This window comes from Microdochium trichocladiopsis (genome assembly GCF_020744255.1).
Source record: "Microdochium trichocladiopsis strain MPI-CAGE-CH-0230 chromosome Unknown B0I36scaffold_10, whole genome shotgun sequence".
NCBI lineage: Eukaryota > Fungi > Ascomycota > Sordariomycetes > Xylariales > Microdochiaceae > Microdochium > Microdochium trichocladiopsis.
Window position 1 is genome coordinate 2059106 of NW_025763553.1, and position 15586 is coordinate 2074691.

The 15586-nt window shown below is 54.1% G+C and overlaps 2 protein-coding genes across 2 annotated transcripts; both read right to left on the minus strand.

Moving 5' to 3' along the window:
• Positions 1-268: 268 nt before the first annotated feature.
• Positions 269-2113, minus strand: B0I36DRAFT_31529 (cytochrome P450). The gene is made up of 2 exons (XM_046152865.1): positions 913-2113; positions 269-820 (listed from the first exon to the last, which is right to left on the minus strand). The coding sequence occupies exons 1-2, from the start codon at positions 1843-1845 to the stop codon at positions 629-631; spliced, it is 1125 nt and encodes a 374-aa protein (XP_046007550.1). The 5' UTR covers positions 1846-2113; the 3' UTR covers positions 269-628.
• Positions 2114-3031: 918 nt separating this feature from the next.
• B0I36DRAFT_367765 (uncharacterized protein) lies at positions 3032-4122 on the minus strand (the record flags this gene model as incomplete). Its single annotated transcript, XM_046159520.1, has 2 exons — positions 3032-3611; positions 3722-4122. 2 exons carry the CDS (start codon positions 4120-4122, stop codon positions 3032-3034), a joined length of 981 nt encoding a protein of 326 aa, XP_046007551.1.
• Positions 4123-15586: the final 11464 nt, after the last annotated feature.

Here is a 15586-nt window from a genome sequence, read left to right on the forward strand (position 1 = left end):
CGTGCCAAGGTCGTCCAGCCTGGGAGGTTACTCCGCAAAGTGGCTGTCACCGTCGCAGCAGCCAGTGAAGTGGCGTGGCTGCCCACAAGCCAATTTGCGAGCAGCCGCCTGGAGCCATGTTGATCCCTGCATTGCGAGGCCCCTGGTCGGGGCTCATGCCTCGGCTCACATGTGGAGGTCAACGACAGGGGGGTGAATCTGGTGTGGTGTGTTGATCCCCAGTGGTAGAATGTGTGCTGCTGCTGCAAATAATGTGACTTCACGAGTCGCAGCTGCTCCTGATAGAATCGGCCACATCAAAATGTAAGGAATTGGTCGTCACCTGTGTGCTCTAAATCACGAAATGCCTGGAAGTAGAAACAAGGACAGGTCTTATCTAATCCTGTAGGCAAAACGAAAGTTCAGGAGCAAGCAGGCAACTCCTGGCTCGGCCACCTCGGCCAAGACAATTTCTACCGGCCTCGCGGCATGATTCGGCAAGGAGAGAATGCGAATGCCTAACCGGCAGCAACCCTCTTTCCATCGATCATCAGGCTGAATCATCGTGGGACTCAACACACCGCCTGCAGCAGGTCGTCCCCCCATGTGTCCAACATCCAGCCAGCCTGGTGCCGTTGTGACCTCCACACTAGGCGCGACTCCGCTTTGTAACGCGTACAGGCCAGCCATATGGCGCGACAACGAAGAAGGTATGGTACTTCCAATCTGCATTCCTGTCAACCTGCTCAAAGTCGTAGTCGCGGACAAGCGTGGCGAGGATCTTTGACAATTGGATCCTGGCTAGGTTTTGACCAGGGCATGAGGCATAACCTAGGCCAAACTTCAGATTCTCGAGGTTAGCAGAGACAAGACGAGCCAGCCAAGACCCGGCAAAGCAAACAACACGGAGTACTATCAGAAAATGTCACCTACCGGCATATAATACTTCTCCAGCCTCGCTGCATCGCCGCTCAGCCACCGCTCAGGCTTGAACTCCTTCGCGTCCGGGCCCCAGAACTCCGTGGAGGCATGGATCACCCACGGACAAACCGACACAATGGTGCCCTCGGGGATCACCCTGTCCCCAATGCTTAAACCACCAGCAGGGGCCACACGCGGCAACGTCATCGGCGCAGGGCTAAACACTCTCAAGGCCTCCTTGATACATGCCTGCAGATACGTCAAGTTCTGCGCATCCCCATACGCGATGACCTCCGCATCCGGCAACCCCGCGGCGTCAATCTCCTCCCGCGCCTTGGCCCATGCGTGCGGGTGGCGGATCATGTGGTACACGAAGCTCTGCAGGCCCGTGGCGACCGTATCTGATCCCGCAGCGACGGCGTTGGTCGCGGCCGAGTGCACGTCGAACAGGCTCATCCGGTCTGGATGCTCCGCGAGCGCCCGGAACCAGTGCGAGAGCACGTCGAACCGCGCGTCCGGGTTCGCCTCGCGGTCCTTGACGGCGCCCATGGCCGTGTCGACGATGTGCCCGAACGGCAGCAGTCCCGAGGCCGTCATCCAGGGGTTCGCGATCAGGCCGTGGAACCAAGGATAGAACCCGACCACGGCGACGTAGGCGTTCTGGTAGAACGAGTTGCGGATCGAGCCGCCAATGTCGCGCGCCTCGCGCAGGAAGCCGAACTGCTTGGAGAAGATGGACTCGCCGACAATGTCGAACGTCGTGTAGGTGAAGAAGTCGTCGAGGTTGATAGGTGAGTTGCTCGCCGCGTGGCGGTCCAGGTGGGCCTTGAAGAGGGCGACGACGGTGTCGATCCCGGACTCGTTGCGCAGCAGGCTGGAGAGCGTGAGGCCCGGGGCGAGGTTCTTGGACCGCGCGATCTTGAGCTTCGGGTCCGTGGTGGACATGGGGTTCTGGTAGCGCTTGTCCGGGAAGGCGATTATCGAGTACCAGTCGCCCTTTTTTGGCACGCCACTGGTCAGTAAGAGGGCTTATGTATGCAAATTCGTCGTTCTGTCCGGGTATTACCTTGTGCAGGGGAGCCAGCAGGATAGACTTGATGGCGTCGGGATGGCTGACGCTGATCTCATTGTGAGCAATGCGCACAAAATGGCCTGGCCACAGAAATGGAGTTAGTTCCGGGGCTGGTGTATCCAAGACATCGCAATCATCCTACCATGTTTCTCATGAAGAGCAATGAATTGATCGCTCTGATCGCCCTTGATAATGTGTCGGACGTGCCATAGCCGCGAGAACTGCGCCAGCCAAGGTCCTGGAATTCCGCGTAGCTTCTGATACCTCCAAAGAGCAATACCCAGAAGCAGCCCGAAGCCACTCGCAGCCAACTTGGTCGCGTTTGCCAATAGCGCCTGCGTCGCTGCCATATGCCCCATGACTTTTTCTGGGATCCGGGGTGTACCAGGAATAGCTCGATGAGGTAACAGCACTAAGTCGCCTTGCGCATAAAGAGGGATGAAAGTTGGTATGCTCGAAAGGCGACATTGCGGAGGGGCCGGGAGCGCACGTGTGAATCCGGACGGGTGGGCATTCGGAAGACAATCTCTATCACACCCTTGTAAAACTGCCATTCTCTCCACCCCATTGACACAATCCCCCTCCGACCAAGGCCATGTTGGCCATTCAGGAGGCCCCTGTGGGTTCCGCCCTCGGCGACCCCAAAGCGAGCAAAAGGCTGCGGATGCCAAGGATTTTCTGCAGGACGATTCCGTGAATGCAAGAACAGGAGAGGCGTGCCGAGATGCCACATTCTGGCCCGGACGGCACCACGGAAGGTGGCAATGTTGCGAGATTGTACCGGGGAACCTGATCCCGTGTGGAACTGTGGATAATTGTCCACTTTCCTGGCCAAAGGGTTTGGCAAGGGTTGCTCGGTCGGCTTTGCGGTCAATTTTTGGACGCGGGATGTATTGCCTGCCATGTTCAACGATGATGCCTTCTGGACTTTCGGGCTTTGTATATTTTGTGAGGCAGGGAACAAAAGCGCGTAGGTTGAGTATTCAGTTCCTGAGCCGTCACGGCACTTGGGGAACGTCTGTCTCTATGCGCGGTTTCCGGAACCATGACATCCATGTTTTAAAGCCCCAAGACAACAGCCCTGAGATAGCGCAAGTCCAGGGACTCCTCCGTGGCTGGGTTCAAATTGCCATCTCCGTCCTGCACGAAGCCATTGGCCAGGAAGAGGCCAGTTAACCTCGCAACTTCGACACGCTGCTTCAGCGCCTCGGATACTGCTCCCCCAAGGCAGTGGTAGAACACAGCCCAGAACTGCTCTCGGAGCTCGGCATGCTTGGGGAAGTAGCTCCAACCGTGCTCATTCATCGTCCGGATCCCAAGCATCGTCTCGAGCCCGCCCAGAGACATGCCAAAGGGGCTGACCTCTGCATCTCCCCAATCACAGATGCCCGCTATCTTGCCCGTCGTGGGGTCCACGTGTATGTTGTTCTCCAGGAGGTCGGTATGGTTGGGAACCAGTGGCCAGTCCGCGTCAAAGACGGTCGGCAGCTGGGGGATCAGAGTGTCCAGCGTTGCGTGAAAACGCTGGGGGAGCCCCTTACGCAGCCGTTGGAGTTGCGAGGAGTATTGCTGAAGGAGCTGCCCACGATCTGGTCCGCTCATCGACTCAGGCGTGTGGTGAAACGCCGAGGCGAAGAAACTGTCCGGTCTGGTCAGATACAAATATACTCGCTTACATCGGAAGGGCAGGGTCGGGAACGAAGAAAAGGGGTGAGGAAGGGAGCCGCCAGCCGGCTGAGGATGACTGACCGTGCGTAGTTGTCTATGGTGTTTTGGAGGAGCGCATAATTGTTCTTGTATAAGAGATCTCGGACAAGGTACATGGAAACGCCACCAATGTTGTTCATGGTGTAGACATGGAGGTGATAAAACAGATCATGGTGTTTGTGCTGTGGCGTGAAGCCCGGGTATGCTTGCTCGATGCTCTTCATCAACATCATGTCCAAGGGCGAATCTGGAGCTCGGAACTGGACGATGACTTGGCCCGCGTCGACAGTATAGCTATTTCCGCCCTGGCAAGCGGTTGGGGTAACGAGCTTGCCTGTCATATCACGCGCTTTGTCGTTGCATTGCGTCTGCGAGACAGGAGCGTTACGCTGGAAGAAGACGCCTATCTGCATCTGTGACAGCGCGGAGATGTCGACCGCCATTGCGCGAAGGCGTATTGTGTTTTTCTGTCTTGACAGTGTTGGGTCCGGCCTGATCGGCTTGTATGAGTGATGGGGCGGAACTTTTGTAGGAGAGGAGTGAGTTGCTCAGGGTATGTTCCAGTAGTATTCCACCTTGGCTCGATGATCGCGGGTGACCCCGTCACAACAAGAGAGGCCCCAGAAGTGAACGCACGGACTGTTGGTTCCAATGCGGCAACACGCCAACGCCTGCAACCGCCCGGCGTCGTCTACCCCTCGTTCCAGTATGCACGATCGACATGCTACGGAGACCCGACTCGCTGGTGCCTGGGCCTGCATGCCTGTCCATCACAGATGCGGCCGAAGTCATTGTCGGCATTCCGTGGTAGCTAAGCGTACATCTAACCCTGACCTACATGCCTGAATTACCTTGAGGTGGCATCGGTCCTGCAGCCACGCGTTCAACCATTCCTTGCTTGCTGCGTCTCGGTTGTTCTATCCCGCATCTGCTTCATCACACCGCCACCATTACCCCTGTCACTAGAGAGTCGTTCCCCTGCAGCCTTTGCCTGGCAGCTGGACCGATCAAGGTCACCCGGCTCGCCATCCCCATCGCATTGGTGTGCGAGGTGTGACTCTACACACTCCCTACCCAAATGCACATTCCCTGACCTGGCAAGCAACAAGCGCGGCACATGCCAGGCCCAATTCCCGCATATAAACCAGCCTATTTCAAGGGCTAGCCAACACGGCCCAACGTGCCCTACACCACCCAAGCCCCGGAACGCTCAGTGGGATCGAGACTGCTTCCAAAGTTTGCTGGTGCTCGGACTCCGCTATTCAAGGTGCTGCAGAGGGCGATACCTGTCACACGCCTGGGAACAGTGCATCGCAGGAGTCAACTGTAGGTTGAGCTGCAGGAGAGAAACTTATAGTTCCACTGCTGACTCTGATGATATGGTACAATTATAGTTACATGGAACTGCATGTCTCACAACTTATCTGATGCGGCCGAGTCGCCAACGCTGTTGCTTACACAAGTTTCTCGCCCAACCAACTCATCAGCGAAAGCTGACAGATGAGAACTGAAGAAAGGATGAGATCAAAAAGAAGAAACTATGTTTGAGCAGCAGGAACACAGTAGCAGTTCAGGTACATCTCGCCCTGGACAGGGGTCGCGGTCGGGGCAGGGAAGCCAGTAACTGCTGGACGCGAAGAACTGCTTCTGGCTGAGGAGGAAGTGGAGGAGGACATGGAAACAGAGGAGGAACGGGTAAGAGAGGAGGAGCTGGTCACGGTAGACGAGCTGGAAATGGAGGAGGTGCGGGTAGGGGCGGCGGGATCAGGAACGCAGTAGCAGTTGAGTGCGCCTGGGAAAGGGTTAATACCCGCGGTGGGAGAGGCGGTAACACCTGAACCCGGCGCACCACTGCTAGCCGTGGGAGAACCAGACCCAGTACCCGGCGGACCAGCGACAGGCCCAGCACCCGCTCCGTTGTTTCCTCCCGCTCCATTGCCAGCGGCAGGACCAGCGCCACCACCATTTGTAGACCCGGCGCCGTTACCAGGCGCGTTACCCAATCCAGGTGCGGCGCCACCAAAGCCTTGACCACCACCACCAGGAGAAGAGCCAGCGTTTCCGGGACCAGTCCCAGGAAGTGCACCATTGTCGCCGTTTCCAGGGATTCCGCTCCCGTTTCCGCCATTCCCAGGGACGACGCCAGGTCCTGGGAACCCATTGTTGCCGCCATTCCCAGGAGGTTGGCCATTTCCAGGAGGTTGACCATTTCCAGGAGGTTGGCCATTCCCAGGGGTTTGGCCGTTCCCACCCCCGTTTCCAGGGCCAGGGTTAGGAATGGCTGTAGGTTGGATGAGTACACTGCTCGATCGCGTCGGTACTCCCCCAGCCGGCGAAGATGGGCCCGTGGGAGGGAAAGCGCCGCCTTGGGGAGTGGTCGTGGGAGCCACTCCACCGGGTATGCCGCTATTTACAGAACTAGGATTAGGACTAGCTGTAGGCTGAACTTGGCCACTGCTGACGCCTGTTGGGGCAACGCTGGGCGGGGCGCTCTCCGTGAGGCCCGGACCTGGAGCACCAGTAGGCACGGGGTTGCCAGCAGAGCCGCTAGGTTGCGAAGACACTCCTACTCTAGTTGAAGAGAAGAGACTGCCCGAGCTGCTAGTTGGCGATGCGGTGCCGGGGGCAGAGCTTTGTGTAAGACCTGGTCCTGGAACACCAGTAGGAACACCAGTAGGCACGAGGTTCCTGGAAGAAGAACTAAGCGTCGAAGATGCTCCTACGCTGTTCGAAGGGAAAGCCCCACCCGAGCCGCTGGTTGGTGACGCAGTACCAGATGGGGTGCCATCCGTAAGGTTTGGTCCTGGAATACTAGTGGGCGAGGGATTACTCGTAAATCCGCTAAGTACTGAAGATACTCCTACGCTGTTCGAAGGGAATGCGCCGCCTGAGCCGCTGGCTGATGACGCGCTTACAGATGGCGTACCATTCGTGGGATCTGCCCCAGAAGAGCGAGTAGGTGAGGAACTACTTGAAGAAACACTGGAGATCGAAGATATTCCTGCGCTGTTTGAAGCAAAAAGGCCAGCCGAGCTGCCGGTTGGTGAGGTGCTAAAAGATGGCGCGACATTCGTGGGAGCTTCCGCAGAAGAGGTTGTAAGCAAGGGATTGCCAGAAGTAGCACTGGGTGTCGAGGATACTCCTGTGCTATCCGAAGGGAAAGCGCCGCCCAAGCTGCTAGTTGGCAACGTAGTACTGGATGGGGTACCCTCCGTGAGATCGGGCCCTGGGAACCCAGTCGGCAAGAAATTGCCAGTCGAGCTGAGTACTGAAGGTATTCCATTCGAAGGGAAACCACCGCCAAGTCCGCTGGTTGATGATACGCCGCCAGAGGAGACATCAGTAGAAGGTGGAGCACCATTGCCCTGGCTGGCGGTCGATGAAAGCCCCACGGACAAACTCGCTGAAATACCGGGACCAGCTTCGCTAGTGGGGATACCGGTGAAGGAGGTACCATCGGGAAGATCTACGGTCGGAGAACTCCCTGGGATGCCAACGGATGAGGACGCGTCGGGAATCCCAAGTACAGTAGACGTCCCAGTGGTAAGGATGTCAATTATTGAAGAAGTGCCAGTCGGCAAGTCAATGTTTGGAGTGAGGCTAGTAGAGAAGCCATCACTCAGTATTGAAGACGTGCCACTCGGCAGGAAGATTGTCGAGAAGGTGGTGGGGAGCCCATCGCTGAGGATTGAAGAAATGCCAGTTGGCAAAAAGATTGTCGAAAAGGTGGTAGGGAGTGTATCGATCAATGAAGAGAGACCAGTGGGGAGGTTATTAATGATTGAAGAAGTCGGGAAGCTTTCAATGATTGATGTAAGACCAGTAGAGAGGTTGTCGAGTACTGAAGAGGTTGGGAGGTTTTCGAGAAGCGAAGTAACCCCACTGACACCAGTGGGGAGGTCATCAAGTATTGACGAGGTTGTGAGTTCACCAATAATTGAAGTGAGGCTGGTCGAAAGGTTGTTAATTACCGAAGAAGTTGGCAGATTTTCAATAATTGAAGTACTGCCTGTGGGAAGGCTATCGAGTATTGACGAGGTTGGGATGTCATCGACAAGTGAAGTGACACCAGTAACGCCAGTGGGAAGGTTGTCAATCACTGAAGTGAGGCTTGTCGGGAAGTTATCGATGACCGACGAAGTTGGGAGATTATCAAGAATCGAAGTAACCCCAGTCGGGAGGTCATCGAGAATGGAGGTCAGGCCAGTCGGAGCGTTCTCTAGTATTGATGAAATTGGTAGGGTGCCAATGATTGAAGTGGACCCTGTTGGTAGATCATCAATGATCGAAGTCACGCCAGTCGGGATGTCGTCGATGATTGACGTAGCTCCAGTAGGGAGGTTTTCCAGTATCGACGAAGTTGGCAGGTTCCCAATAATTGAAGTGAGGCCTGTTGGTAGATCATCAACGATCGAAGTGATGCTAATCGGCGGGTCGTCAATGATCGATGTCAAGCCTGTTGGGAGGTTATCGACGATTGACGTGGCTGCTGTAGAGAGGTCGTCCAATAACGAAGAGGTGGGCAGGGCATCAATAATAGAGGTAAGGCCTGTTGGGAGGTTATCTAGAATTGACGAACTCGGAATGTTACTGATGATGGAAGTAAAGCCAGTCGGCAGGTCGTCAATAATGGGAGTGAGACTTGTTGGCAGGCCATTGATGATTGACGTAACACCTGTAGGCAATTCATCGATAATCGAAGTCACGCCAGTCGGCAGCTCGCCGATGATTGAAGTCAGGCCTGTAGGTAAATCTTCAATGATTGAAGTTAAGCCTGTTGGGAGATTGTCGATAATTGAAGTTTGGCCTGTTGGCAGGATTGAGGTCACGCCCGTTGGCAGGTCATCGATGATCGAGGTTACACCGATTGGTAAGATTGAGCTTAGGCCAGTTGGCAGAATCGAGGTCAGGCCGGTCGGTAGGTTGTCGATAATTGAGGTCAGGCCTGTTGGCAGGTTATCAATGATTGACGTGACACCGGTTGGTAATTCATCGATAATCGAGGTTAGGCCTGTGGGCAGTTCGCCGATAATGGAAGTTAAGCCTGTTGGCAGGTTATCAATGATTGATGTTACACCTGTTGGTAATTCATCGATAATTGAGCTCAGGTCAGTTGGCAGAATCGAGGTCAGGCCTGTTGGTAGGTTGTCGATAATTGAGGTCACGCCAGTCGGCAGGTCGTCGATAATCGAGGTTAGGCCTGTTGGCAGTTCGTCGACAATGGAAGTTAATCCTGTTGGCAGGTTATCAATGATTGACGTGGCACCCGTTGGTAGGTTATCAATGATGGAAGTGAGGCCGGTTGGGAGCCCATCGATGATTGACGTGACACCTGTTGGCAATTCGTCGATAATGGAGGTGATCCCTGTAGGGAGCTCATCAATAATTGACGTGACATCAGTGGGGAGCCCATCGACGATGGAGCTAACACCTGTTGGCAATCCGTCAATAATCGAGGTGAGCCCTGTAGGAAGGCCATCAATAACCGAGGTAAGGCCAGTCGGCAGGTCGTCGATAGCGGAGGTGAGGCCTGTTGGGACCCCATCAATTATTGACGTGGCATCAGTGGGGAGGTTGTCGATGATTGAGGTGACACCACCGATAATTGTCGTAACTTCAGTTGGCAGGTCACCGATGATGGAAGTGACGCCTGTAGGTATGTCGTCGATAATTGACGTGACGCCAGTTGGTAAATTATCGATAATTGAACTGATGCCAGTGGGAAGGCCATCAATGATGGATGTGACGTCAGTGGGAAGATTGTCTATGATTGAAGTGATGCCAGTGACACCGGTAGGGAGGTCATCAACAATTGAAGTCATAACACTAGTGAGGCCGTCGATGATGGAGGTGAAGCCTGTTGGGAGGTCATCGACAATTGAAGTGACTCCGGTGGGCAGATTATCAATGATCGAAGAAGTTGGCAAGTCGATGATTGACGTGACGCCAGTGGGAAGACTATCAATAAGTGAAGTTGCGCCAGTAACTCCAGTGGGAAGGCCGTCGATGATTGAAGTCACGCCAGTGGGGAGGTTGTCGATGATTGAAGAAGCTGGCAAATCGATGATGGAAGAAATGCCAGTCGGGAGATTATCGATGATCGATGTAACCCCACTTACCCCAGTGGGGAGATTGTCTATGATTGAACTGACCCCAGTGGGGAGATTGTCGATAATCGAAGTAATGTCAGTTGGGAGGTCGATAATGGAAGAGACACTAGGAAGATCGTCGACAACGGAACTGAGGCCAGTGGGAAGGTCGTCTACAAGTGATGAGATACTTGCAGGTATGTCGGTAATCGAGGAAATTATAGGTAGGTCATCGATAATAGAAGTAACGTCAGTGGGAACGACGATAATTGAGGAGATCGTGGTCGGTAAGTTATCGACAATTGAGGTGATACTAGGTAGCTCACTAATAATAGAGGTAACGTCAGTGGGAAGGTTATCAATTAGCGAACTCACGCTAGTAGGAAGAACGATAATTGATGAAAGCTCAGTCGGTAGATTGTCGATAATAGAGGTTGCCTCAGTAGGAAGGTTATCGACTATTGATGTAACGCTAGTAGGAAGAACGATAATTGAAGTGAGAGAAGTTGGCAGGTCGTCAATGATCGAGGAAATGCCCGTTGGTAAGTTCAGAATCGAGGAAATGCCACTGGAGATATCTTCGATGATAGAAGACACGCCTCCAGGAAGATCAACTGTTGTGGTCAGGCCGTCAATGATCGACGTGACATCGCCAGGAAGCTCAATCGTTGTAGTAATGCCTCCAATCACCGACGTAAGACTGCCGGGAAGGTCGTCGATGATGGAAGAAATGCTTCCAGGAAGCTCAATCGTCGTAGTTAAGCCACCGATTACCGACGTGATGCTGCCGGGAAGGCCATCAATTATGGAAGATATGGTGCCAGGAAGCCCAGGGACTATTGAGGTGACATCGCTAGGAAGGTCAAGTGTGGTAGTGATGCCACCAATTACCGACGTGACGTCTCCGGGAAGGTCAATGGTTGTAGTGATACCGCCAATCACCGATGTGAGGCTTTCAGGAAGGTTAAGCGTAGTAGTAATGCCACCGATTACTGACGTAACGTCTCCAGGTAGGTCGATCGTTGTGGTTATGCCGCCAATCACTGACGTTAAGCTGTCAGGAAGGTCAAGCGTGGTAGTAATGCCACCAACTACCGACGTGACGTCTCCAGGCAAGTCAATCGTCGTGGTTATGCCGCCAATCACTGACGTTAAGCTGTCAGGAAGGTCAAGCGTGGTAGTAATGCCACCAACTACCGACGTGACGTCTCCAGGCAAGTCAATCGTCGTGGTTATGCCGCCAATCACTGACGTTAAGCTGTCAGGAAGGTCAAGCGTGGTAGTAATGCCACCAACTACCGACGTGACGTCTCCAGGCAAGTCAATCGTCGTGGTTATGCCGCCAATCACTGACGTTAAGCTGTCAGGCAGGTCAAGTGTGGTAGTGATGCCACCGATGACCGATGTGACGTCTCCTGGAAGGTCAATTGTTGTAGTAATGCCTCCAATCACCGATGTCAGGCTTTCAGGAAGGTCAATTGTCGTGGTGAGGCCACCGATCACGGACGTGACGTCGCCGGGAAGGTCGTTAATAATAGAAGATACGGTGCCAGGAAGGTCGTTGAGAATTGAAGATACGCCAGTAGGAACGTTCGCTGACGAAGCGATGCCACCAATGATGGATGTGACGCTGCCAATTGCTGACGTGACGTCGCCGGGAAGGTCAATAGTTGAAGTGACACCACCAACTATAGATGTGACATCGCCGGGAAGCTCGTTAATGATAGAGGATATAGTGCCGGGAAGGTCGATGGGTATGGAAGATATCCCCCCAGGAAGGTTCACTGACGAAGTGACGCCACCAACGATTGACGTGACGCTCCCCGGAAGGCCAGCAATTGCGGATGACGCACCACCGGGAACACCGATAGTTGTGGTAGCTATACCAGAAAGGCCGATTCCAACCGACAAAGAGACTCCGCCAGGAGCGCCGATCGTGGAACTGGCGCCACCAATGATTGAGGTGACAGTACCAGGAAGTCCATCAATCACGGAAGTAGCGATACCAGGAATGCTCACTGTCGCGGTGGTTACTCCAGGTATGCCAATTGTCGAGGTCGCTACGCCGGGAACGCCCAATATTGAAGAAACGAGGCTAGTCAGGCCGCTGACTACTGAGCTTGCGCCGAGAGAAATGCCGACAGAAATAGGTGTTGTCGTAGTAGGGAGGCCAGGGAGGCCAATTGTCGAGGTCGTTACACCAGGAACGGCAATTGACGCAGAGTTGATGACAGGAACGCCAATCGTGGTAGAGGCGATGACAGGAGCGCCAATTGTCGAGGTGGCAGCACCAGGAACTCCCAGTATTGAAGAAACGAGACTAGTCACGCCACTGACTACTGGGCTTATGCCGAGAGAAATGCCGAGAGAAATGGGCCTTGTCGTAGTAGGGAGACCAGGGAGACCTATCTGACGGACGCCAAGGCGACGGACTGTTGAGGATGTTGGATGGCTATCACAGTCCAAGCCTGCGGCTGTTATTGTGCCGGCTAGGTTCAACACGGCATCCTGTGCGACTTGTAACACCTCGCTCACCGGGCCACGAACGACTGGAGCCCGAGCTACGAGAGATTCCACGGCTGATACGAGCTGGTCCAGAGAGTAGTTGACCTGAATAGTTATGAGGCAGACGGCGTCTTTGTCGTCGACGGAGAGATCAAGCAGACTACCGATGTCCGGAACGGGCACAGTAGCGACGGCAGTCGTGATGCCATTAACGCTTGCCCTAATCTTCTGTTTTCCGTGAAAAGGGAGGGTTCCGTATTAGCAAAGTAGCCCAACTAATTTACACCGATTAATTGGGAGAGGTTTTTAGACATACTGGGATGGTCTTGGGTAGATTTCGAGGATTGCTACCAATACTATTGACGATGTCGAAAGCATTGGTGATGGTACTGTCGACTCTCTTTTGGCCTGCGACCAAATCTGGAACACTAGCACAGCCACCGTTTGCTAGCACGTCACTTGCTGCTACAGTTATAAGCAGAAGAGGGTTGAGGAGCCTCATCCTGCCGAGTGGTTTGGTAGGTGGTGTTGAAGTATGGTAACATAGAAGGCTGTCAATAAGCCTGAACCTCAGCGATAACTGACTTAGGGAGGAGAGAATATGCTTATATTCTGTCGTGCTTGGTTGATGAGGGTCGACGGGCCTCTTCTCCCGTCATGCTGCCCCAAGCACCAGGAGCAGTCCATGGCACCGGCCTCAGATAACGATCATAACAATGATGTTACCTAGCTGAGGTCCTTGCGTTTCGGCCACCCTGTAAGGCCGCATGCTCCCGATACGTAAAGTTTGGAGCAATGAAAATCTCGTAGGTTGCTTTAGGAAGGGGAGGTGGGGGACATGCCGCAGTCGACTAGCACTGATCCGGCCGGCCAAGGTTATTGTGGCGACCGCTTTTGCCGTTGTGCTCTGTGGCACAAAGAAGTGCGCACTGCCTTTTGAGGAGTAGTATGGGACATGTTGACGCGTTCGGGTCGTGGGATGACAGTGCAAGCTAGACGCGGTGATGGTGAAGGGGGGACGACAAGCTTCGTGATGTCAAGATGTTGGCGTTGTGGCACGGGGCATAAATCACCAAGGTCTGGGGCCAACCTTAAAAATTCCAGTCACGCGTGTCTTTGCCGTGCCGCAAGAAATACTCCGCGCTCGAGTACGGTTTTGTGGCATCTGAGACATGTGGTGGCCAGACCAAGCCAATGTCACACCACTAAGCCACCACTGCATTGGCAGGGTGTACCCAAGACACCGACCAGTCTAGAACCCGGGGCCCGCTCCGCAGTGCTGATGTGGTCGCACACGTTGACAGGCTCTTGTGCGTGAGCCCTTTTCGAGCAGAACCGATAGGCGTCTTCACTGGCTCATCTTGGATGGAGCTGCTCAATATGGGCTAGATACCACCCAAGTCGCTGACGAGGTTGGCATCGCAGACAGGGTTGCAGTGCTCAGAGCATGGGCAGTATTGGTCTGATCAACGCGGCTCTAGCTTGGCATCCTCGCTTCAGCGGTCCACGTCCCAGTGTTTCGGTTTTGGTTTGGCCAAGACTTGGCTTGCCTTGCCCTGGGATGACAATCGCCCCACCCGGAACCTGCCGGACCTGGACCACACAAGCTATACCGGTTGAGGCACCAGCAGTTTTGCCATGGCCGCGTCACGCCCGACTCTGGATAGCTCCGCGTGGACCATGGGAATCACACATCACCACCCACCGCCAGCGGTAAGTTCCAGCGTGGTGGGTGGCAGGGCTGTCACCATTACATTCAGAGTTGGCCCTCCCAGTGACTGAACTCTATCTGACAATGGACAGCTCGCTAGAGCCACTCCTGGCGCGGCCATCGGGTGAACATGGCCCTCCTCGTCAATCCACTTCTAATGGGTGTCATCGACTCTCGTGCGGTGTGCCCCCCAAGTGGCGCCACCTCACTGTTCTTGGGACCAGAGGACTTTAATGAGCAATACGGCACCCATGAAAGTAGTCCTGCGCGGAGGGCGCCCGCATCCCGTACCACAGGGCGAGAACAGAGGAGTCAAACAGAGCAAGACGTAAACCCTCCGGATTCGATCGTCTCACACAAGCCATCTCTGGCTACTAGACCCGCCTTCACGATCTGTGGCGAAGCTAAATGCAAAGACGCGGTCGGACTTGCTTGGACACCCACATCTGCTGTTGCCATGGGCATCGTTGGATGCTGGGAGCCAGCAATGTAGCCCACCGCTTCGGGCGTCCTATGCGTTCCGTGTCTCGCTGGCACGACTTGCGCTACAGGAATGACACGTCATCACATGCTTCTGATGAATCATGCCGAGCTCTGCTATGATTCACAGTTTCATGTAGCAATCAAGCATAGTTTCCCTATACCACCGGGGATGGATGACGGTGATGTCCAGCATACTTGTCTTGAACCTCGCCCATCCCAGTGACCTCGTGCTTTGTGAGTAGCGAATACTTTGTATTTCGGGGCCCTAGGTGGCGTTGGGCTGCCGCTCTAGTATATGGCCAATGCACCATGAAACCGACTTGACATAGGAGAAGAGAGGAAGCACGTCTGCTTATATGCTAGCATATCTCCCAGGCTGCGCTTAAATGGCTGGAAAGTCGCGAAGAAAAGTATTCAAGGTGTCATTTAGCTATGATGAAAGAATGATTTGGAGTAGGTAGTGCGACAGAATGGCGGAGGGAAGTCGCACGGGCTGGGTCGCTAAGCGCTAAGGGGCTCCTGGAATGTGCTCGTAAATGATAGCGTCAAGGCGTCTCCAATAGCGGCCATTGGACACCTTCTGTAGCGTCTTATCCTCATGAATCCGGTGAGATGCGCGGCACCGTTCCTCGCTTTGCTTATTTTGGCTTGTGATAAGGCCACAACTGCAACCTAATCTTAGTTGTTATCGGCAATGGTCCCTTCATAATGTAACAGGAGACATTTGGCTGCCACGATCCGGCTTCCAGGGATCAATCCGTATAAACGGGACGTTTGGGGGTTTTTCTTTCTGATTGGTAGGTGAAGCCTAAGCAATACTTCGCTTTCATGAGTTGCACTAGGTGACATGCTCGATTGTAAGGTTTTCAGCCAAACCACCACCTATTAGCATAACACATAACCTAATGAGTTTGAGGTAGATCATCTGAGGTGCAGCGTCTTTGCTCAACATAGTCTTGTATCTCATAAAACTGACCGCCCTTACGACTTTGCGGGATGCAAAGCAATATTTACTTCCAACCACGATTGGGAACACTCATTCCGTTGGTGCCTTAAATGTACAGCATCATGCTTCGCAGCAATCCTGAGGTTGTCCACGGCGTCTCCGTCATCAATTTT

Bases quoted from the DNA above. Each gene is read 5' to 3' on its own strand.
- B0I36DRAFT_31529 (XM_046152865.1), bottom strand. From the start codon at position 1,845: ATGTCCACCACGGACCCGAAGCTCAAGATCGCGCGGTCCAAGAACCTC. The intron at 821-912 runs GTAGGTGACATT...GAGAATCTGAAG, and splicing joins TGGAGAAGTATTATATGCCG to TTTGGCCTAGGTTATGCCTC.